Below are 19,752 nucleotides of genomic sequence, written 5' to 3' on the forward strand. Positions count from 1 at the left end.
CCTTCTGATTTCCCAGTTTGGTTCTGCTGTTTTAAATCAAAGTGTTTTGATCATTAAAATGAAGAATTTAGTGCAATATTTGCTTCTTAGGCAGATGATTGTTTTTTTTCTTGTTTTTAACTCTGTAACGATGAATCAGTGGGAAAAACACTCCAAATAAACTTTGAAGTATTGTTGCTTAAATACGTTTTTTTCTGTGATGCTCTAGAAGCAAACCTGACTTATAAAACAAACAGACTCACTTTTACACTGAAAGTATGGAGGCTCCATTCTGATTTCATTTTCTACTTTTTTGCATGTTTTTTTTTTATAAAGAGCATTTTCCTGCTGTGTGAACAAATCCTACCTAAACAATCTGCTTTGGTATATATCAGGTCTGATTAAGAAATATATTTATTTGTAGATCATAGTTTATTTCTTGCTTTGGACTTTTTAAACTTCTGTCTTCTATCTTTCCTTTTTTGTGCCTTATATTATTTTTATGTTTTGTTTCCATCCTTGTTCTCTTTCCTAATCATTCCTTCCTCCACTTTTCTCTATCCTCTGTGAAGCTGTGCAGAAACTGAGACTCTTGCAAGAGAAAGTTTAAATTTATTTTACGTCCTTAGACAGAGAGAAAAGCTCTGACTGGAGCAAACCTATTTATTCTGTACAAATCCAAACACTCTCTCCCGTGGGACCATAACCCCCCCCCCCCTGCATAAAGATCTTCCTAACACACAAACATTTGGAGGAAAACAACTTCAGTTCATCAATGACATACATTTTTCATTAAGCAGATAAACACTCAGAACAGGCGTCGTCTTTGCGTGGCATGAATGACGATGTGGAAACATTAAACTCTTATCTTTTATCACTCCTAGTCTTCCTTTCACCCCAATTAGGCCGAAGAAAAACCTGCTTCCAAACCTCCATTCCTTTATTTCCTCCTTGTGTCCTCATGCAATCCATCAATGGCTGGTGTTCGTTTCCTCCTCCCTGTCCAGAAAAGACTAGAATATTGACCCAAAAAATGTTTAGGGACCTTGTTTGCTGCTGACAGAGGGCCACAATAGAGCACATAGATCTAAAACCTTTAGATTCTATTTTGTGGTGGATTTTTAAATAAAAAGACTTTCCTAAAATAAGGTGATTGTCCTCTAGCTGCGTCACACGTCATGCAAAATGTAATTATTTACAAAATAACTGCCACTTTCCCTTTTCTAAGGGCAGCTAATTGATCTGACTCCTCTTTATTCCGCCTAAAAATAGTGTTGAAACTAACGGATTAATCTATAATTAAAATAATCATTTAGTAATTGATTAATATAGTATGGTGTAGTGACTGAGTAACCCACTTAGAGCAGGAATTATACAAAGATTGTAAAATAATATATATACATTTTGCATTTAAGATTAAAAAATCTTTTCCATCTGTTAATCTGCTTTATCCAGAAATGCTCAGGGGGAAAAGTTTTAGTTATTTTTGTAAAAAGACTTAATTAATGAACATTTTTATATTTGATTATTAATCTGAAAAAATAACCGAGAGATTAATTGGTTTGTAAAATAATTGTTAGTTGCAGCCCTAATCTAAATCAAATGAATAAATGTTAACCCTGGTTACAGCTCTCTTAAATAAATAAATCAACATTTAACCAATAATAGAAACCTTTAGTTAGCTGGCTAGCTAGTTAGTGTCAACAATAAGGACAGTTTGAACTGCAGGCAGCAGTTTAGGCTGCATGGATGATAAGAAAGATGTTAATGTGAAAGTAAAATGGGCTCTGAAAGCCCTAACTGCCCTCACACAACCCTGGATTTCCATTTCTGACTCAGTTGCCCAACAGGTTTGTTAGCAGTAATCAGGCTCAGGCTCACAAAGACTGGAAATCTGTTTTTGGAGCTTTCAGATTTCCAGTTTCCTGGATTAACTTCTCTAGGTTCCTGTTTTCATGACCTGTTTGCACAAATAACCGTAAGCATCGTTTGGCCTGGGGTTTTATGAATGGCCGCTGGCGTAACGCGGGGACACCATGTGACATTACACGTCTCTGATGAGTAAACAAAGACCTGTTCAGCCACTCTGTGACTCGGTTATAAAAAAGGCAGCTAAAACTTTCCATCACAGCAGATTAAAGGAGGTCAGCTGTTCCCATGGCGACATTCAGCAGAAATCAGCTCTTCAGACTTTGGAAAATATCTGCAAGTCAATAGAAAAAAACAAAGAATCAACTGTTTTAAAAATATATGGAAATATAAAAGGCTTCTAACTTATTCAGTGCTTTTTGCTAAAGTAACATGTTGGCTTTTTTTATTTCATTTATAAAATAAAGCGGTCTCTGTTTCTTATTCAGAGCTTTCAAAAGTATTAATATTTATTACTGAAGTAGAAGTATAAATCCTGCTGTTTAAAAACACTTTTTTAGAAGTTAGAGGATCAACTTCAGCTTTTTACTCCAGTGAAAGTGTAAAAGTACCATTTTGTAAAACTACTTAAAGTATAAAAGTAAAAGTAATGCAGGAAAAAACTGTTTAGGCCAGAAGCTTTACTGCTCTGCTCTATTAAAGAAACATTTTTCTACAATTCTGGATGATAACTTCCTTAGACTTTATTTTCTTAGTTTTATAACGAATGGTAACAGCGTCACATTTAACTTTGCATCATCTGGAAAAACTATTTATTTTGGTATGTAGTGAGCAACAAGTTGGGGCAGCACCGAGTCCAACCACAAAGAAATTAATTGTTTGGATGAAACTAATTATTTTGATGATTTTTTTTTTTTTAAATACCAACAGACCATAAAGAAAATAGAAAAGTCTATTTTTAAAATGCAAAGAGAAGAAAGTAAAAGATTGTCTCGAAAATAATTACCCCACTAAGTATAGATAGCCAACATTTCTAGAAGTAAAACAAGTAACATGAAGTAACAGAGTATTTGTGTTTCATGCAGTTGTGAAGTTGAAGGAAAATTGATTGATTGACTTTATTGATAGTAGATTGTAGATCATTATATATTATTGCACTTTGTTCCATGTTATTGCACATCATTATACGTTATTGCATGTTATTGCATATTATTACACTTTATTGCATATTATTGCACGTTATTGCATGTTATTGCAAGTTGTTGCATGTTATTGCACGTTATTGCACATGATATACGTTATTGCACGTTATTGCAAATTATTGCACGTTATTGCGCATGATTATACGTTATTGCATGTTATTGCATATCATTATACGTTATTGCATGTTATTGCACATCATTATACATTATTGCATGTTATTGCATATGATTACACTTTATTGCATATTATTGCACGTTATTGCATGTTATTGCAAGTTGTTGCATGTTATTGCACGTTATTGCACATGATATACGTTATTGCCAATTATTGCACGTTATTGCGCATGATTATACGTTATTGCAAATTATTGCACATTATTGCAAGTTATTGCATGTTATTGCAAATCATTGCATGTTATTGCAAGTTGTTGCAAATTATTGCACGTTATTGCAAGTTATTGCATGTTATTGCAAGTTGTTGCAAATTATTGCATGTTATTGCAAGTTATTGCATGTTATTGCAAGTCATTGCATGTTATTGCAAGTTGTTGCAAATTATTGCACGTTATTGCAAGTTATTGCATGTTATTGCAAGTTGTTGCAAATTATTGCACGTTATTGCAAGTTATTGCATGTTATTGCAAGTTATTGCATGTTATTGCAAGTCATTGCATGTTATTGCAAGTTGTTGCAAATTATTGCACGTTATTGCAAGTTATTGCATGTTATTGCAAGTTGTTGCAAATTATTGCACGTTATTGCAAGTTATTGCATGTTATTGAAAGTTATTGCAAATTATTGCATGTTATTGCAAGTTGTTGCAAATTATTGCATGTTATTGCAAGTTATTGCATGTTTTTGCACGTTATTGCACATGATTATATGTTATTGCACGTTATTGCACATCATTATACGTTATTGCATGTTATTGCATATTATTACACATCTTGCACATTATTGCAAGTTGTTGCATGTTATTGCGCGTTATTGTAAATTTTTGCATGTTATTACATGTTATTGCGCATGATTATACATTATTGCACGTTATTGCAAATTATTGCATGTTATTTTAAGTTGTTGCATATTATTGCACGTTATTGCAAGTTATTGCATGTTATTGCAAGTTGTTGCAAATTATTGCACGTTATTGCAAGTTATTGCATGTTATTTTAAGTTGTTGCATATTATTGCACGTTATTCCAAGTTATTGCATGTTATTGCAAGTTGTTGCAAATTATTGCACGTTATTGCAAGTTATTGCATGTTATTGAAAGTTATTGCAAATTATTGCATGTTATTGCAAGTTGTTGCAAATTATTGCATGTTATTGCAAGTTATTGCATGTTTTTGCACGTTATTGCACATGATTATATGTTATTGCACGTTATTGCACATCATTATACGTTATTGCATGTTATTGCATATTATTACACATCTTGCACATTATTGCAAGTTGTTGCAAGTTATTGCGCGTTATTGTAAATTTTTGCATGTTATTACATGTTATTGCGCATGATTATACATTATTGCACGTTATTGCAAATTATTGCATGTTATTTTAAGTTGTTGCATATTATTGCACGTTATTGCAAGTTATTGCATGTTATTGCAAGTTGTTGCAAATTATTGCACGTTATTGCAAGTTATTGCATGTTATTTTAAGTTGTTGCATATTATTGCACGTTATTCCAAGTTATTGCATGTTATTGCAAGTTATTGCAAATTATTGCACGTTATTCCAAGTTATTGCATGTTATTGCAAGTTATTGCAAATTATTGCACGTTATTGCAAGTTATTGCATGTTATTGCACGTTATTGCACATGATTATATGTTATTGCACGTTATTGCACATGATCATATGTTATTGCACATTATTGCACGTTATTGCACGTTATTGCACATTATTGCATGTCATTGCATGTCATGCACGTTATTGCATGTTATTGCACGTTTTTGCACATTATTGTATGTTATTGCACGTTTGTGCACGTTATTACATGTTGTTGCACATGATTATATGTTATTGCACGTTATTGCACATGGTCATATGTTATTGCACATTATTGCACGTTATTGCATGTCATTGCATGTTATTGTACGTTATTGCATGTTATGGCACGTTTTCGCACATTATTGCACGTTTGTGCCCGCTATTGCACGTTATTGCATATTGTTGCACAATATTGCACGTTATTGCATGTTTTTGCACGTTATTGCACTTGCTTCTCAAGTTGGACATCTATAGTTTTTCTTCCATGATTCCTCTGTGTTAAGCTCTGTTTAACATGATTTCCTAATGAAGGTAAACAGGCCCACAGCACCATCCTGACACCACCATGTTTTAGCATGTGGATAGTGTGTTGAGGGTTTCTGATTAGGTAACTCGAAGGATGCAGATTGCACAACATTTCCTCTAGGTGTGAAGCACAACCCCATGCTCATTTCTCAGATTTATCCTAAAAACCTTGTATTATTATTATTAAACCATTTTAATCTTTGGATTTTTTTGATCTAATTAATACAAAAACATAATTAAAATAAATAAATCAGAGGTGGTTTTAATAATGTGATAAAAATGTATGAAAACATTTCCAAGTCTGTAACTTCCACTAACCTACCTTCGATAACAGATCAGGACCAACACCAGCCCAGCTACACCACCAATCACCACCATCACCGCAGCCACAATGGAGACAGCAGACAGTGAGACGGGCTCTGGATGACAGCAGGTCACCATTAGAACACAAGGATGTCACTAGTGTGTTCTGTATTCACATGTAATTTGTGAACTGACCTGAGCAAAGGAAGGAACCTGCTGTGTTGAAGCATTCCAGATGCTGTGGACAAGAGGAAACCAGTCCTTCACACTCATTAATGTCTACAAAACAAAAATGATCACAAACATTAAGCCAGATGTAACAGACCAGAACTTTTAATTGTTTAACAACTGAACTTCTCAGGTGGTGATTTTACATTTTTGCAACGTTACAAAAGTGCACAGAGTTTCCAAAACATATTCATGCCAAATACATGTTTCTTTACATTCTACTGTAAATAAAAATATGCACATGGTGCAATTTTACGCAATTCTATTCAGTGTATTTCTATAGCTCCAATTCACATCATGTCATCTCAGGTCACTTTCCAGTTCAACCAGATCATCCAGTCAGATTGATTCAAAGTTTTCTATCTAAGGAAAACCAGCTGATTGCATCGACTCATTGACTCTTCAGCAATCCCTCACACTAAGCATGCTTGTAGCGACAGTGGAGAGGAAAAACTCCCTTTGAACAGGAAGAAACCTCCAGCAGAACCAGGCTCAGTGTGAGCGGCCATCTGCTGAGGCCCACTGGGGTTCAAGGAGACAGAAGCAGACATAGAAAAAGAAGCATAGATACAAAAGGCAACTTTAAAAGCTGGCCCCATCCAGAATACTTCTGGTATTTAAAGCGTAGAATCAATATAGAAATCCAGTAAAATGGTGACTGTACTCAGCCATATATCATATCTGCAAACCAGATATGATATATCTTTAAAATTAAATGATATTAAATCTATTTGCTCTAAAACTGACTTGATTTTTTTTACTTTTTCCCCTTTTGTAGAGAATAAAGTTTGCACTTTAACCGATACTTCTTCAATCCTCCCTATAGAGAAGGTTTAGTACCAACTTTGTTTAGAGGTAGTGATCCTGCTGTAAACATGCAAAATGAATCATTTCATTCATTTTAGCAATTTGCAAAGGATGAGGGATTCAGACATGTTTCCTCCACCTTGACATGTTGGAGGCGGCGAGCTCCACCTCTGGCTCTCTGAATCACATCTAATGTGTGGAGAGCCCAGCAGCTTGAATCCAGCCTGACACTCATAAAGGACTGTAGAGTTGCACAGCAGCGAGTAGCCTGAGTGGATCCTGGGTATCGGACCACAGATGGGATCTGGAGGAGACAGTTATTTTTAAAAATGCAGATTTCAGCATCTCCTCAGTTCCACTTCCTCACCGGTTTGCGGCTCTTTCCAGGGGCTGAGGTCCAGATGGGGGATGAGTGGATGGGAACAGGTCAGCATGTCCTCTGAGCTCTCCGTCCGTGAAAACGGGTCCGCAGGGACATGGGTGATGTGGCTGTTGTCACAAATGATGCGGGACAGGGAGACGTTGTGCAGGTGTCTCCTCTGGGTTCTGGTGAAGACGCCGTTCCTCTCCCACCAGAACCTGGAAGGAAGAAAACCCATTAAAATGTCCACCTCTTCAATAAGTGTTTGGCTCCCTCTGTAGTCCTACCTGTCTCCGTCTCTCAGTGCTCTGAACTGTTTGGCCAGCAGGCAGGACAGGAGCGGTCCCACTCGGCCCCCGGGCAGAGGGGGCTCAGATATGGCCCCCACCCACACATCCATGTTGTGCGGGGTCCCGTACAAAACATTAAATTTATGAGCTAAGGTGGAGTTCCCTAAAATTTCTGCCAGTTCTGAGGTAGAGTTGGGAGCAGAGAGATTACAGAACCGTCGCCATGAGCTGTAACCTGATGAACGACAAAGGAGAGAGAAAGAAAATACAGAAAAGAAAAAGAATTCAGTGGTTTCTTGAGGACAGGTGAAACTGTTGTGGAAGCATATTTTTCCTTGGCCTATTTATGAGATAAAACATTTTTAGTTTGCCTTTTCTCTGCATAAATAGGGGAGATTGTTTAGAAGTCTTGTACCAGTCTGTATGCATGAGAGATAAGAATGAGTTCACAGCCTCTTTCTGAGTGTTTATCTGCCTAAAATTTATGTCCTTGGTGAATTGAAGTGTTTTTTCATGGGAATAACCAAATGTTCGTCTGTGAGAAAGTTCTTTATGTAGGGATGGGATAGTTCCTAGGGAGAGTGTGTGTTGGGAGTTGCTGTATAAATGTATTTACTGAGCTTTGCCTCAGTCAGAGCTCTATCTCTCCTTCTGAGGACGTTAAATAAATTTGAACCTTATTTCTTGCAAGAAATGCTTTTGCCTCAGCTTCCAAACTCTACACCAGGCATCCCCAAACTCGGTCCTCGAGGGCCGCTGTCCTGCAGGTTTTAGAGGTTTCCTTGCTTTAGCACAGCTGATTATAATGATTGCAGTAGAGCAAAAGCCTGTTAATCAACTATTAATTAAAATCAGCTGTGCTGGAGCAGAGAAACATCTAAAACCTGCAGGACAGCGGCTCTCGAGGACCGAGTTTGGGGATGCCTGCTCTACACAGTTCAAAGCAACAACAATGCATCATTTCTATCTCATGTGTTTAGACTTTAAAGCAGCTATAATGCAGCAATATTTATGAAATAGATTTAAGTTTTCAGATAAATTATGATCCCAAAAGACGCCAGAACCGTAGCTAATAATGCAAACCCACATTATAATCTATGAGTTCATGGAATCAATCCACTGGACTTTGTTTCCAAGTTTGAAGACGTTTCTCTTCCATCCAGGAAGCTTTTTCAATTCCAAATGTCAGAAATAGCGTTTAGTTCCAGGTTTTATCCAGCAGCCCAACAAAGCCTGGTTTTAGTTTAGAAAACATGCAAATAGAAACGGATGAACGGGTCCCCCCCTTTGGAACGGGGGTCGTTAGAGGGAATTGCTGGCCTGGCTGAAGGTCTTCTGTTCTCCTGTAAAGGGGGTGGGGCTGCGATGATGCAGCACCCAGGGAGCCATCGGGGGTTAAGGGTCATCAAAGTACAGTGATAAAGCTTCTCTGTGTCTGAACTATAAAAGCTGGTTACCAGGCAGGCCGTGGTCCCGGCCCCTCTGCAGGTTCAGCGCTCCCAGGTCCAGAGGCATCCCTCCGTGTGCCTGAAACAGCTTCTCTGTGAGCTCCTCCACCATCATCTGACCTGCAGTCTGCAGCTTGGCGGGAGAGAGCAGCATGCCTCGCAGCACAGGGTCAATACCCCCTAATGAAACGCCAGGAGAGAATAAAACACTAAAACTTAACCAATGCAGGTGAGTTTAGTTATAGGACCTCCTTCACCTTCCTCCACGACCCTCCAGGAGGCAAACAGTGAGTGATGAAGAGGCAGAGGAGGATATTTGGGGTTAAGGGTGTACTCTGGACCCAGCCGGGTCACCATGGGCTGTATGGTGACGTGTGCAAAACGAAAGGCGGCAGTAGCGAAGGTGTTGGCGATACTTGGGTCCATGTCTGGATCATACTCCTGGTAGGGCGGCATCAGCCGGGTCATGGCGCCCTCACCCAGCACTCGTGGCAAGTAGCGCTCCCAGGTTAGGATCTGGAAAAAGGAAGTTAGGAACTGTAAGAAAAGTACCAGTGTTATATTTCTACATTTATTTTTATTTTTATTGCTTTATGATTTACAACAAATACCAACTTCTGATTGAAGTAAATTCTATTCCTCTATTTATTTAGAGGTCCAGGGAGGACTGCAAAGTTTTCTGTTTTTCTTGTGGTTCTTTAAAAAAGACTCCAATTGGAAAATATAAGATATCTTAAAAAAAGCCCCTAATATTTGGAATTCTTAACAAGTTTGATTTAGCTGGACTGCTAGAAAAACAGGTATTCAGCTATAAAGGATAGAGTGGTGTCCAAACCTTTATCTATGAAATTGTGTTGAGGTTAAAATTTCATAAGGTGAATAAATATTCATTTATTTATTTTTAATGATTGAACATTTGAGTGGCTACAGGTTTTGCACCGTGAAAAATAGTCAAATATTTCCTTATAAACCGATATTAAACTGACTGAATTAAATGGTGTCCAAACAAGGTTTTTAATATTAGGTCACTTGTGGTCTGTGGTCCTGTTTTCTATAAAACTAAACTAAAAGAAAAAATACAAGACTGATGATTCCCCAGAAAGTAAAAAAATCAATCCTCTGGACTTTGTTTCCCAGTTTGAAGACGTTTCTCTTCCATCCAGGAAGCTTTTTAAATTAAAAATGTCAGAAATAGCGTTTAGTTCCAGGTTTTATCCAGCAGCCCAACAAAGCCTGGTTTTAGTTTAGAAAACATGCAAATAGAAACGGATGAACGGGTCCCCCCCTTTGGAATGGGGGTCGTTTGGCTTCTTTGTTAGCCTGCAATGCCCCATACCTGTCTATGTCTCTGAAAGGGGGGGTCGTTAGAGGGAATAGTTGGCCTGGCTGAATAGGTGAGGTCTTCTGTTCTCCTGTAAAGGGGTTGGAGCTGCGATGAAAGCGGGAAGGAATCAACTCTATTGCTGCATTGCAGGTTTTTGAAAGCTGAAATCTGAGATCCCCCCCCCCCCCCCCTTTAAGGTTGGTTTTTCTTTCTTAACAAAGATGGTTTCCTTCCTCTCAAACTACCTGTCTTCTTTTTCCAAAATGTGAACATTCTGGTCCTCCAAAGAATGTCCTTTGTCCATCAGGTGTAGATGTAGTGCAGAGTCTTGTCCAGAGGAGGGCGCTCTCCTGTGTTGAGCCATTCTAAAGTTTATTTTTTCTAAACAAGGCTTTGTTGAGCTACTGTATAAAACCTGGAACTAAACGCTATTCCTGACATTTTGAATAGAAAAAGCTAGTGGAAGTTTTTGGAATAAATATGACCTGGATGACTGAGCATCTTCACCAGCATACAAGGCTGATAAAAGAAGTATTCTTTCAAAAAGGCCTAAAATGCCAACGCTGCTCTGGGTCCAGCTGAAGCTGCTGTAAACACCTGGTGAATGGCTCCTATGATCTTCCTCGCTTCCTGGTAGAGGGTCTCTGGACTCCAGTGAGGGTTGAGCTGGTGCAGCTCTTTCACCAGCCTGTTGTGCTCCCTCAGAAAAAGTGTGTGCAGCACAATCAGTCCCAGATGCTCATTAACTCTTGAATCCCCTGCAAATGTAAGCATTCATAAAAAAAGGACTTAATATCTGCAAACGGTTGGATGATTTAGAAGTTTTTTCACTCACCTGCATGAAAGCATGAAGTGGTGTTCTCTAGGAGCGGAGATCTACTAGATGGCCCCAAAGTGGTGGAGTTACGGGGGCCGCAGGGGTCCAGGTGAGCCTGCACGCGGGGCAGGAATGGCATGTAGGGCAGCTCCTCATCCCAGAACTGGGAGTTGAGGTTCATGGAGCCCAGAGGTGACGAGAGGTTCCTGAGAGCTGAAGCCAAACTGGGGGAGCTACCGTACACCATGCTGGCATCTACAAAGGAGGTGATGGCATTGAGCTGCTCTCGGTGGGAACGAGGCAGGACTCTGCTGTTACAGCTGGGAGCGGAGCGGAAGAAAGGCATACAGCTCTGGATGCCGCTGCGAGGATCAGAAGAGGGGATCTGGGGGAAAGGATTAGACTGGAGCTGCTGGAGAAACACTTATCCAGGGAAATTCAGCAATCTTACTTTATATATGCGCTGCTCAAAGAAATTAAAGGAACACTTTGAAAACCCATCAGAACTCAATCAGGGAAAAAATCCTGCTGTTTATTTATCCTGATATGGACTGGGTGATGTGCTGAATTCAAAGACACCCCAATAATTACAGTGAAAAAATGATGCTGCAGGCTAGTCCATTTTGATGAAATTTCATTGCAGCAACTCAAAATAATATTCAGCCATTTGCATGGCCCCCACGTGCGTGTATCCATGCCTGACAACGTCAGGGCATGCTCCTAATGAGACGACGGATGGCGTCCTGGGGTATCGCCTCCCCAGACCATCACTGACCCCCCACCAAACCGGTCATGCTGAACGATGTTACAGGCAGCAGAACGTTCTCCACGGCTTCTCCAGACCCTTTCATGTCTGTCACATGTGCTCAGGGTGAATCGGCTCTCATCTGTGAAAAGCACAGGGCGCCAGTGGCCGACTTGCCAATTCTGGTGTTCTGCGGCAAATGCAGATGGAGCTCCACGGTGCCGGGCAGTGAGCACAGGGCCCACTAGAGGACGTGGGGCCCTCAGGCCACCCTGGTGGAGTCTGTTTCTGATTGTTTGGTCAGAGACATTCCCACCAGTGGCCTGCTGGAGGTCATTGTGTAGGCCTCTGGCAGTGCTCCTCCTGCTCCTCCTTGCACAAAGGAGCAGATAGCGGTCCTGCTGATGGGTTGTAGACCTTCTGCGGCCCTGTCCAACTCTCCTGGAGTAACTGCCTGTCTCCTGGAATCTCCTCCATGCTCTTCAGATTGTGCTGGGAGACACAGCAAACCTTCTGGCAATGGCACGTATTGATGCGCCATCCTGGAGGAGTTGGACTGCCTGTGCTACCTCTGTAGGGTCCAGGTAGCGCCTCATGCTAACAGTAATGACAGTGACCCTAGCCAAATGCAAAACTGGTGAAAAAGAGTCAGAAAAGATGAGGAGGGGAAAATGTCAGTGGCCTCCACCTTTAAAACCATTCCTGTAGTTCACCTGTTGTTCATTCCATTAACACCAAAGCAGCTGAAACTGATTAACTTTTTACATTTGGGAAAATGGGAAATTTTTACATTTTGGTGATGATCCAGGTCATAATCTGGATTCAGGGATTTTTTTTTAAGATTCTCTAACATTGTTAGATAATGATATTTTGCAGAACTAGCAGTTTCCTGCTTAACCAGAGGGGGGCAGCAGTGAGTATTGTCAGCATCGGACTCAGGGAACCATGTTTGTTTGTTTGTTAGCAGGATCAACTGAAAACTTGTGAACAGATTTTATGTCATTGTTTTTACCCGAGGTGCCCCTCGTGCCAACGAACAGTTCATTTATATTTGGTAATTTTCCAGAACATTTGTGAGTTTTAGCCATAGATTTAAAGGTATAGTGGAGGATTTTCTTAGAGAAAAAAGTCTCTAGATTTGGCGCTAGGAGCTTTTTAGAAATCAAAGTGCTAGAGGGGTCTGAAAAGTGGCTAAATATAGCGACTAAAGCGCTAAGTTGGCAACACTGCTCTTTGCATGGTTTGTTTTCAAATGGTTTGCTGCTGTCTGTTTGGACCTTTCTGAACATGTGCAGCAAATGGACTGATCCAATATGGTGGACACTGAAGGGGGGGGGCTGAGACACACTTAATATTATCAGCGTTCTGATGGCATTTTAGAGAAAGGAATTGGCTTCAATGGGGCCCCCAGGAACTTGGGGTCCTAAGCAACTACCTACTATTAACTAATATTAAATCCCCCCCTGCCTCCACTATACCTTTAAGTCACAATTCTGGGTGAAATTATCTGGTTGGTGGAGCTCTGCACCCTTTGAGTGTTTTTTCTAGTTTTTTCCCCCAAGTTTTATTTGATAATGAAAGAAAAACACAAAGCAGGAAAATAAAAATAAAATGCACAATTGAAATAAACTGAATCATGTTTTAAATAATAAACCTTATTAGGTCATTAGAGCTAGAAATCTGTACGTTTTTTCCTCAAATATCCGAACACAACTAGTGTTCTTGTCACCGTTTATATTCGGTTTTCTCACTTATTTTTCACTCTAACCATTTTTGGATGATGAATTTAGCATTTCTTCTCTGACCTGCCTGAAGTGTTTCTTGGTTTTCATGATGCTGTTTGTTTTTCAAATGCTGTCTGTTATGGTTTTCATCAAACAGCGAGTTAACTGTCATTTAAGTTACTTTTTATTGCAGAGGAGATAGGAAGGAGACAATGACAAAACATTTTCAGTCTGCTTCATCACCTGTAATGAGATGAAAAAAGAACAGCACAACCAAAAGACACAGTACGAGATATACAATAAAGCAACACCTTGAAAATATCGCTAACGTAATATTATTAAGTCTGACATGTACTCTGTGTTACCTGAAGATATGAATGTGGGGTTTCTGTTTGGAAGTGAATCTCTGAGTACCTGGAGCCTAGCACCTGTAATTGTTTGTGAGGGTGAACTTGTGCATGTAAAGTTTTAACCATAGAAAAAATGCTCAATAGTGGTTGTGGAGAGCCGGAGAGGCACACCCCCCAGAGCACTGAGTCCAGCGCCGGGAGACCCAAAGCCCCGGGCGCCCAAGGGGACCCCAGAAGCGAAGGCACCAAGGAGGGGCCAGCCCCGGAAATCAGACCCCCACCAAGGGAGGAGGAGAGGCAGCCACGAAGAAGCCCCCCAGCCCAAGAGCAGAAAAGCCGCCCGGCGCAAACCCGCAAGAAGAGCAGACCGCAGCCGGCGCAACCACCCCCCCCCGCAGCCCGAGGGGCAGCACAAAGCCAGAGCGGAGCGAACCACGCCGCTCCCCCACCGGACGAAGCCAAAGCAGCACAGCCACGTCCCCCCCCCCGCCGCCCGCACCAGGCCCTGACACGCGGCCAGAGCAGCGCCGCCGCCCCGGCCCCCCAACGCGCGCCGGCCAGAGCCACTCCAACCCCCACCCGCCCCGCAGCCTCACCCGCCGCGATCAGCGGTAACAGAGCAGCTCCGCCATGCCTCCAAGAGGGAAAACCCACCCGAATACCCAATCAGCGCAGCCAGCCCGCCCACACCGGCCCCCCAACACCACCCCCGCCGCAGCCGCCCAGACCCCCACACACCAGCGGCGCGCTGCCAGCAGGACCCCCACCCAGCAGGCCCGCCTGCCCCCCGAGAAAACAGACATGCCAAACCCCCCCCAAAAAAAAAAAAAAAAGGAGCCCCCACAATGCGACAGTGGACACCAGACACCGACCCGCCTGCAACCACTCCCCCCCACCGAGGAAGAAGAAAAAAAAAATAATAATATTAATAATAATAAATGAGTAAATAAATTAATTAATAAATTAATAATTACAATTAAAATAAATATGCAAGAGGAGAAATGGGAGCGGAAAAATCGGAGCCCAAAATATGACCCAAGACTCGCACTCCACCATGCCGTGCAGCTCCCCTCCCCCCCGAACCGATACCACAGAACCGGCATAGGAAAGAAACACCGCCCAGGAACCGGCATCGTAGCGAAGGCACCGGCACCGACACCGAAAATCCCCGAACAACACCCAGCCCCACCCCGAAGCGGATCCAGTCCCGGGCCCCAGGGATCCGAGGCCCCAAGGGCACCCGACCCCCAGACAGGAGCCCCAGCAAAGCCCCGGCCGGCCGGGGCCAGCGGAGAGGCCGCCAGGAATGAGCCAGCAGCCCCCCGGGCATCCACCCCCAGCTCCACCAGTGCACCGGTGAGCCCCGACGCCAGCCAGCGGAGGGAGAGCAGGACGGGGGGAATGGGTTCCGCACTTAGCGGAGACTTGAGATGTATTTGGGAGAGGGTGCGGTTGAGACCCCAACCTGGGAAAAAAAAAACAAAACAAAAAAAAAAAACGAAAAAAAACACACCATCTCAGTCATGCCTTCCCTCCCTAGTGCCCCCACTCGTACCACAGAGAAAAAAATAAATAAATTAATTAATTAAATAAAATAATAATAATAAGAATAAATAAAGAAAATAACAACGCGGACACACATTCACACATAACACTCACATCCAATAATACCAGGACCAAAACCCCGGTGACACCGGTGGTCGGTCCCGGGACTATCGGATGACCCAATAAGTGAACCTACCCATCTCCTTCCTGCTTCAAGCCCGGCCCCCCACCCCGCACACGGACCTGACCACCCCCAGCAAGAGCCCCCCCCGGGACCGGGGCCCCCCCATCCCGCGCCGGCCACCCAACCAGAACCGCCCCCCTCCCCGAAAAAAAAAAAAAAAAAAAGAAAGTCCGCTTCAACCTCACCCATAAAATAAGCACGCCCCCGGTGGCCCTGACCCCCACCCCCCAAAAATGCCCTACATAGATGTGTGTTGTGAAAATGATAGATGGAAGTGTCTAAAATGCAAAATAAAATTGGGGTGGGGGACGTCATCAGAAGGTGTGGCTTTCCAGTAACGACCCCCTCCCCAAAAACCTACATGTGTGGCAGAGTGATGGAGCAGGCAGAGGGAGGATTACGGGGATGGGGAGCAAAGGACTGAGGTGCTTGCTGTCGGTGATTTACAGATTTGAAGTTGTGCTCCAGGGCGAGTGAAGCTCACCTGAATAGGGAAGCAGGGTGAGTCCCGGCTGCAGCTGCGGGTGCAGTCGTCACCCGTCTTAAAGGTGGCTGTGCTGGGGCTCTGAGGGGTCAGCACCATGTCGTGATCGATCCACTGACCCCAGTCCACCAGCAGGTGGGACAGAGAGGAGTCTGCCGAGATTTTATCATTGTGGGTGAACAGAACTTCCTGTGACACCAGCCGTACCTGCGGGATAAGTTAGAGGAGAACTGATGGAGTCTGAGGTGGAGGGAGGGTGAGTGTGTGCAGCAGTGGGACCCTTACAGGAGGCAGGCTGACATTGTGGTAGGTGTGTTTGGGCTCCCAGCCTCTGGGTGTCCCCCACACATCTTCATATTCTGGAGGCAGCCAGCGGGAATACGGGATGTTTGCAGCACCCCATTTTGGATGCTCCCTGAAGGAGACACAGAACAGGCAGAAATTTGATGGAACTTTATGAAATAAACCAAAATTGAAGGAGAATCTTCTACATCCACCGAATCGCATCAACCGTAGAGAAAAGATCTACTCTGCATGTAAAAAAGGTGTTTGCACCTGTTTTAAGGCAGAAGGTTAAACCCATAAAATACTATAAAATGATCAGCTGCAGCTTTAGAAAATGTGACCTTCAAATACAAAATCAGTTTTTTGTATTTGAAAGGACGAACAGGAGACTTTTGATTAAATGACAGTAATTTATGGTGATGATGCTTCATCATACGGCCTTTTGAGGCCAAAGGAAAACCAGATCACTGCTCAGTAACAGGCTCTAAATCAGAAACCACTGTTAGTTCAGAGCTTTAATTTTCCACTTAATCTATAGAGATCTAAATAATTCCACCTGCAAAATTTCATCTAGCTGAAGCAACTGGAAGTGGGTCAGGAGTATTTCTTATTGAACGGCCCTGGTACAATTATTTTGTAAGGAGTTGAATCACATGCAGCCATGTGATCTCACCTGTTGTTGCACTCTCCTGTGATGGACCTGTAGCGCTCAGACAGACAGTCCGTCTGACAGCTGGGCGAGTGCAGCTCCGTGGAGCAGCCCGTCACCTGCAGCAGGTCCTCCACGTCCCCTTCACTCAGAAGCTCTGAGGACAGATGGGATAAAACACTCGTCTGCTGGTGAAGATTCTCAGTCAACCAGGTTATAGTCATTCCAAAATAAATGAAAAACAATCCACTGGACTTTTTTTCCAAAGGGGGGGGGGACCCGTTCATCCGTTTCTATTTGCATGTTTTCTAAACTAAAACCAGGCTTTGTTGGGTTGCTGGATAAAACCTGGAACTAAACGCTATTTCTGACATTTTGAATTGAAGAAGCTTCCTGCACCGCGAAAATAGAAATCTCAATAAGTTATTTTTTCTTAAAATAAAAGCAGTTTTCTTTGAATTGAGGAGGTAAGTGAGACACTTTGCCAATGGAACAAGACGTCCTTTTAAAATAAGAAAAAAACAATATTATTGTCTTATTTTAAGTGCATATTATCTAACTATCTTATTTAAAGAGTAAAAATACTCACGCCATTGGCAGATCATCTTATTTACCTGCTCAAATTAAGGGTAAATATACTTCATTTAAGATGTTTTACTTATTTCTGGATCGTTTTTGCAGTGTAGATGGAAGAGAAATGTCTTCAAACTTGGAAACAAAGTCCAGTGAAATGATTTTTTTTTACTTTTTTTGGAAAACACATAAACATTTATAGGTCCTTCATTATTATTATTTTTTTAATTCCCTGAATCTACATGGGACATTAAACAGACATTAAATACTCTGAAAGTGGAAAAAAATGAAATCTCAATAAGTCAGTTTTTCTTAAAATTTGTGTATTTTTTTCTTAAATTGAGAAGGTAAGTCAAAAACTTGGAACAAGACAATTTACATTTAAATTAAGAAAAAACAATTGCATTGTCTTATTTCAAGTGCATAATATCTAATTATCTTATTTTTAGAGGAAATATACTCATTCCATTGGTAAATCTTAGTTTTCTACTCAAATTAAGGCTAATTACACTTAATTTAAGAAATGTTGACTTCTATCTAGATTGTTTTTGCAGTGTAATCAGATTTGAAATGTGTTTGATACCAGATGGACTGGGCTGCAGCATGGTGCTGGTGTAGACCATCTCTCTGATCAGCTCCACTGTGTTTTCCAGCAGCTCAGCAGAGCGAATGTGAGTCCTGGTTCTGGTTTCCACCTGTTTAAACTGGGCCAGCAGGTCACTTGGTCTCAGAGCTCCTTCAGAAAACGACTTCTTCACCCTAAAAAAATGAGAACAGTTTTCCAGTGAGACGTTTTCAGGCTCCTGTTAAACCGATATTAGGAGATGATACCTCTCTCTAGTGTGAGCATAAGCAGCATCCGTCAGATCAATCGCTCTCTGAAGAGCTAGGTGAACAAACGCTGAACCCAAATAGGCGGTTTCTGTAAACAAAGGGGCAGTCAGAGGAGAACTTATTGGAAATAATCAGCTGAAACTCCTACCTGAGGTTCTGTTGAAGACTTTACTAAATGCACCGTGCTCTGGAAACGTGACTAGGACAACAGCAAGTCCAACCACAGATGCAAACATCTGAAATGAAGTGATTCAAGCAAAGGATATGATGCTGCTAAATGAAATTAATACTAAAATATTGAGAATAAAGAGAAAAACTCACTCTGGGTGCTCTGTATGCCGGCCAGGCTTCTAACAGGAGACCTCTCTCTGACTCGTCCCTGGAGGCGGCAGGTTTCCCAGTGATGGGCTCTGAGTGTTGGGGATGCTTTGTATACAGAGGCAGCAGGTATGTGCAGAATCTCCTTATCTCTGCTTCTGGTGACAGAGAGGCAACATCAAACAGTTGACTCCCTGCCTCGAACCCACAACCTTCCAAATCTGTCTTCTCACCCATGATGAAAACTTTCTGTCAAGCCAACGTTTCCAATAAATTCATGTTTAAACCTCATAAGAACAGAGACTGAAGATGAGAGAGCCGACATGTCTGATTATGATATGACGTTATTAATAGTTGGAGAAAAAAAAAGTGTTTCACCCAAGAAGGTTCCTTTAAAAAAAGCCTTCAATCATCTTAAAGACAGAGCTGGGATGTGGAGGCGAAATAAACACACGGTTGATCTTCATTAGGAACCCATTAGGCCACATTTTCAATTTGTCTTTCATTTCCCCAATCAAATTAAAATATCAAAAGTAATCCCAGGTGAAAGACGCTGCCGAACCAATTATAAACCAATATCTCTAATTAACAACGATTGTTCTTCTCCACTTAAAAAATAAACACTTTAGATTTTTTTTATATATATTTTTTCTATTTAAAAAATCAATGTATAACATGGATGCATAAAAACCTCATTTTATTTTAGTTTTAAATTATGTTTAAAGTAACAGATTATAATTAAAAATGTCTCCGGACCTTTAATGGGTTGATGATTTTCTTTATTCGGACCCCAATGATTTTTAATTAACCCCCCCTCTGTTTGAGGTTGGTTTTTCTTTCTTATCATAGATGGCTTCCTTCACGTCCCTCTCAAACAACCTGTCTGCTTTGTCCAAAATGTGAACATTCTGGTCCCCATTCCATGTTTTCTAAACTAAAACCAGGCTTTGTTGGGCTGCTGGATAAAACCTGGAACTAAATGCTATTTCTGACATTTTGAATTGAAGAAGCTTCCTGGATGGAAGAGAAACGTCTTCAAACTTGGAAACAAAGTCCAGTGGATTGATTTTAATTCTATTTTTTTGAAAAGCTGTATTTTTGGTGAGATGGCCGCTCACACTGAGCCTGGTTCTGC

The 19,752-nt window shown here is 41.6% G+C and overlaps 1 protein-coding gene across 1 annotated transcript; it reads right to left on the reverse strand.

The window, feature by feature from the left end:
* Window positions 1–1,603: 1,603 nt before the first annotated feature.
* Window positions 1,604–18,529, reverse strand: epx (eosinophil peroxidase). Its single transcript, XM_038291301.1, has 16 exons — window positions 18,448–18,529; window positions 18,297–18,387; window positions 18,049–18,224; window positions 16,917–17,049; window positions 16,244–16,373; window positions 15,959–16,165; window positions 10,945–11,311; window positions 10,707–10,867; window positions 9,043–9,301; window positions 8,795–8,965; window positions 7,335–7,572; window positions 7,054–7,265; window positions 6,826–6,990; window positions 5,847–5,930; window positions 5,671–5,767; window positions 1,604–2,182 (listed from the first exon to the last, which is right to left on the reverse strand). The coding sequence occupies exons 3-16, from the start codon at window positions 18,086–18,088 to the stop codon at window positions 2,125–2,127; spliced, it is 2,322 nt and encodes a 773-aa protein (XP_038147229.1). The 5' UTR covers window positions 18,089–18,224; window positions 18,297–18,387; window positions 18,448–18,529; the 3' UTR covers window positions 1,604–2,124.
* Between the last annotated feature and the right edge of the window lie 1,223 nt (window positions 18,530–19,752).

The sequence above is a fragment of the Cyprinodon tularosa genome, unplaced genomic scaffold (assembly GCF_016077235.1).
Source record: "Cyprinodon tularosa strain WSP-4 unplaced genomic scaffold, ASM1607723v1 ctg298, whole genome shotgun sequence".
NCBI classification, from domain to species: Eukaryota; Metazoa; Chordata; class Actinopteri; order Cyprinodontiformes; family Cyprinodontidae; genus Cyprinodon; species Cyprinodon tularosa.

Bases quoted from the DNA above. Each gene is read 5' to 3' on its own strand.
- epx (XM_038291301.1), bottom strand. From the start codon at position 18,088: ATGGTCTACACCAGCACCATGCTGCAGCCCAGTCCATCTG. The intron at 17,050-18,048 runs GTATCAAACACA...ATCTGTCCTCAG, and splicing joins GCTGCAGCCCAGTCCATCTG to AGCTTCTGAGTGAAGGGGAC. The intron at 7,573-8,794 runs GTAACCAGCTTT...GTCGTTCATCAG, and splicing joins CCGGGACCACGGCCTGCCTG to GTTACAGCTCATGGCGACGG.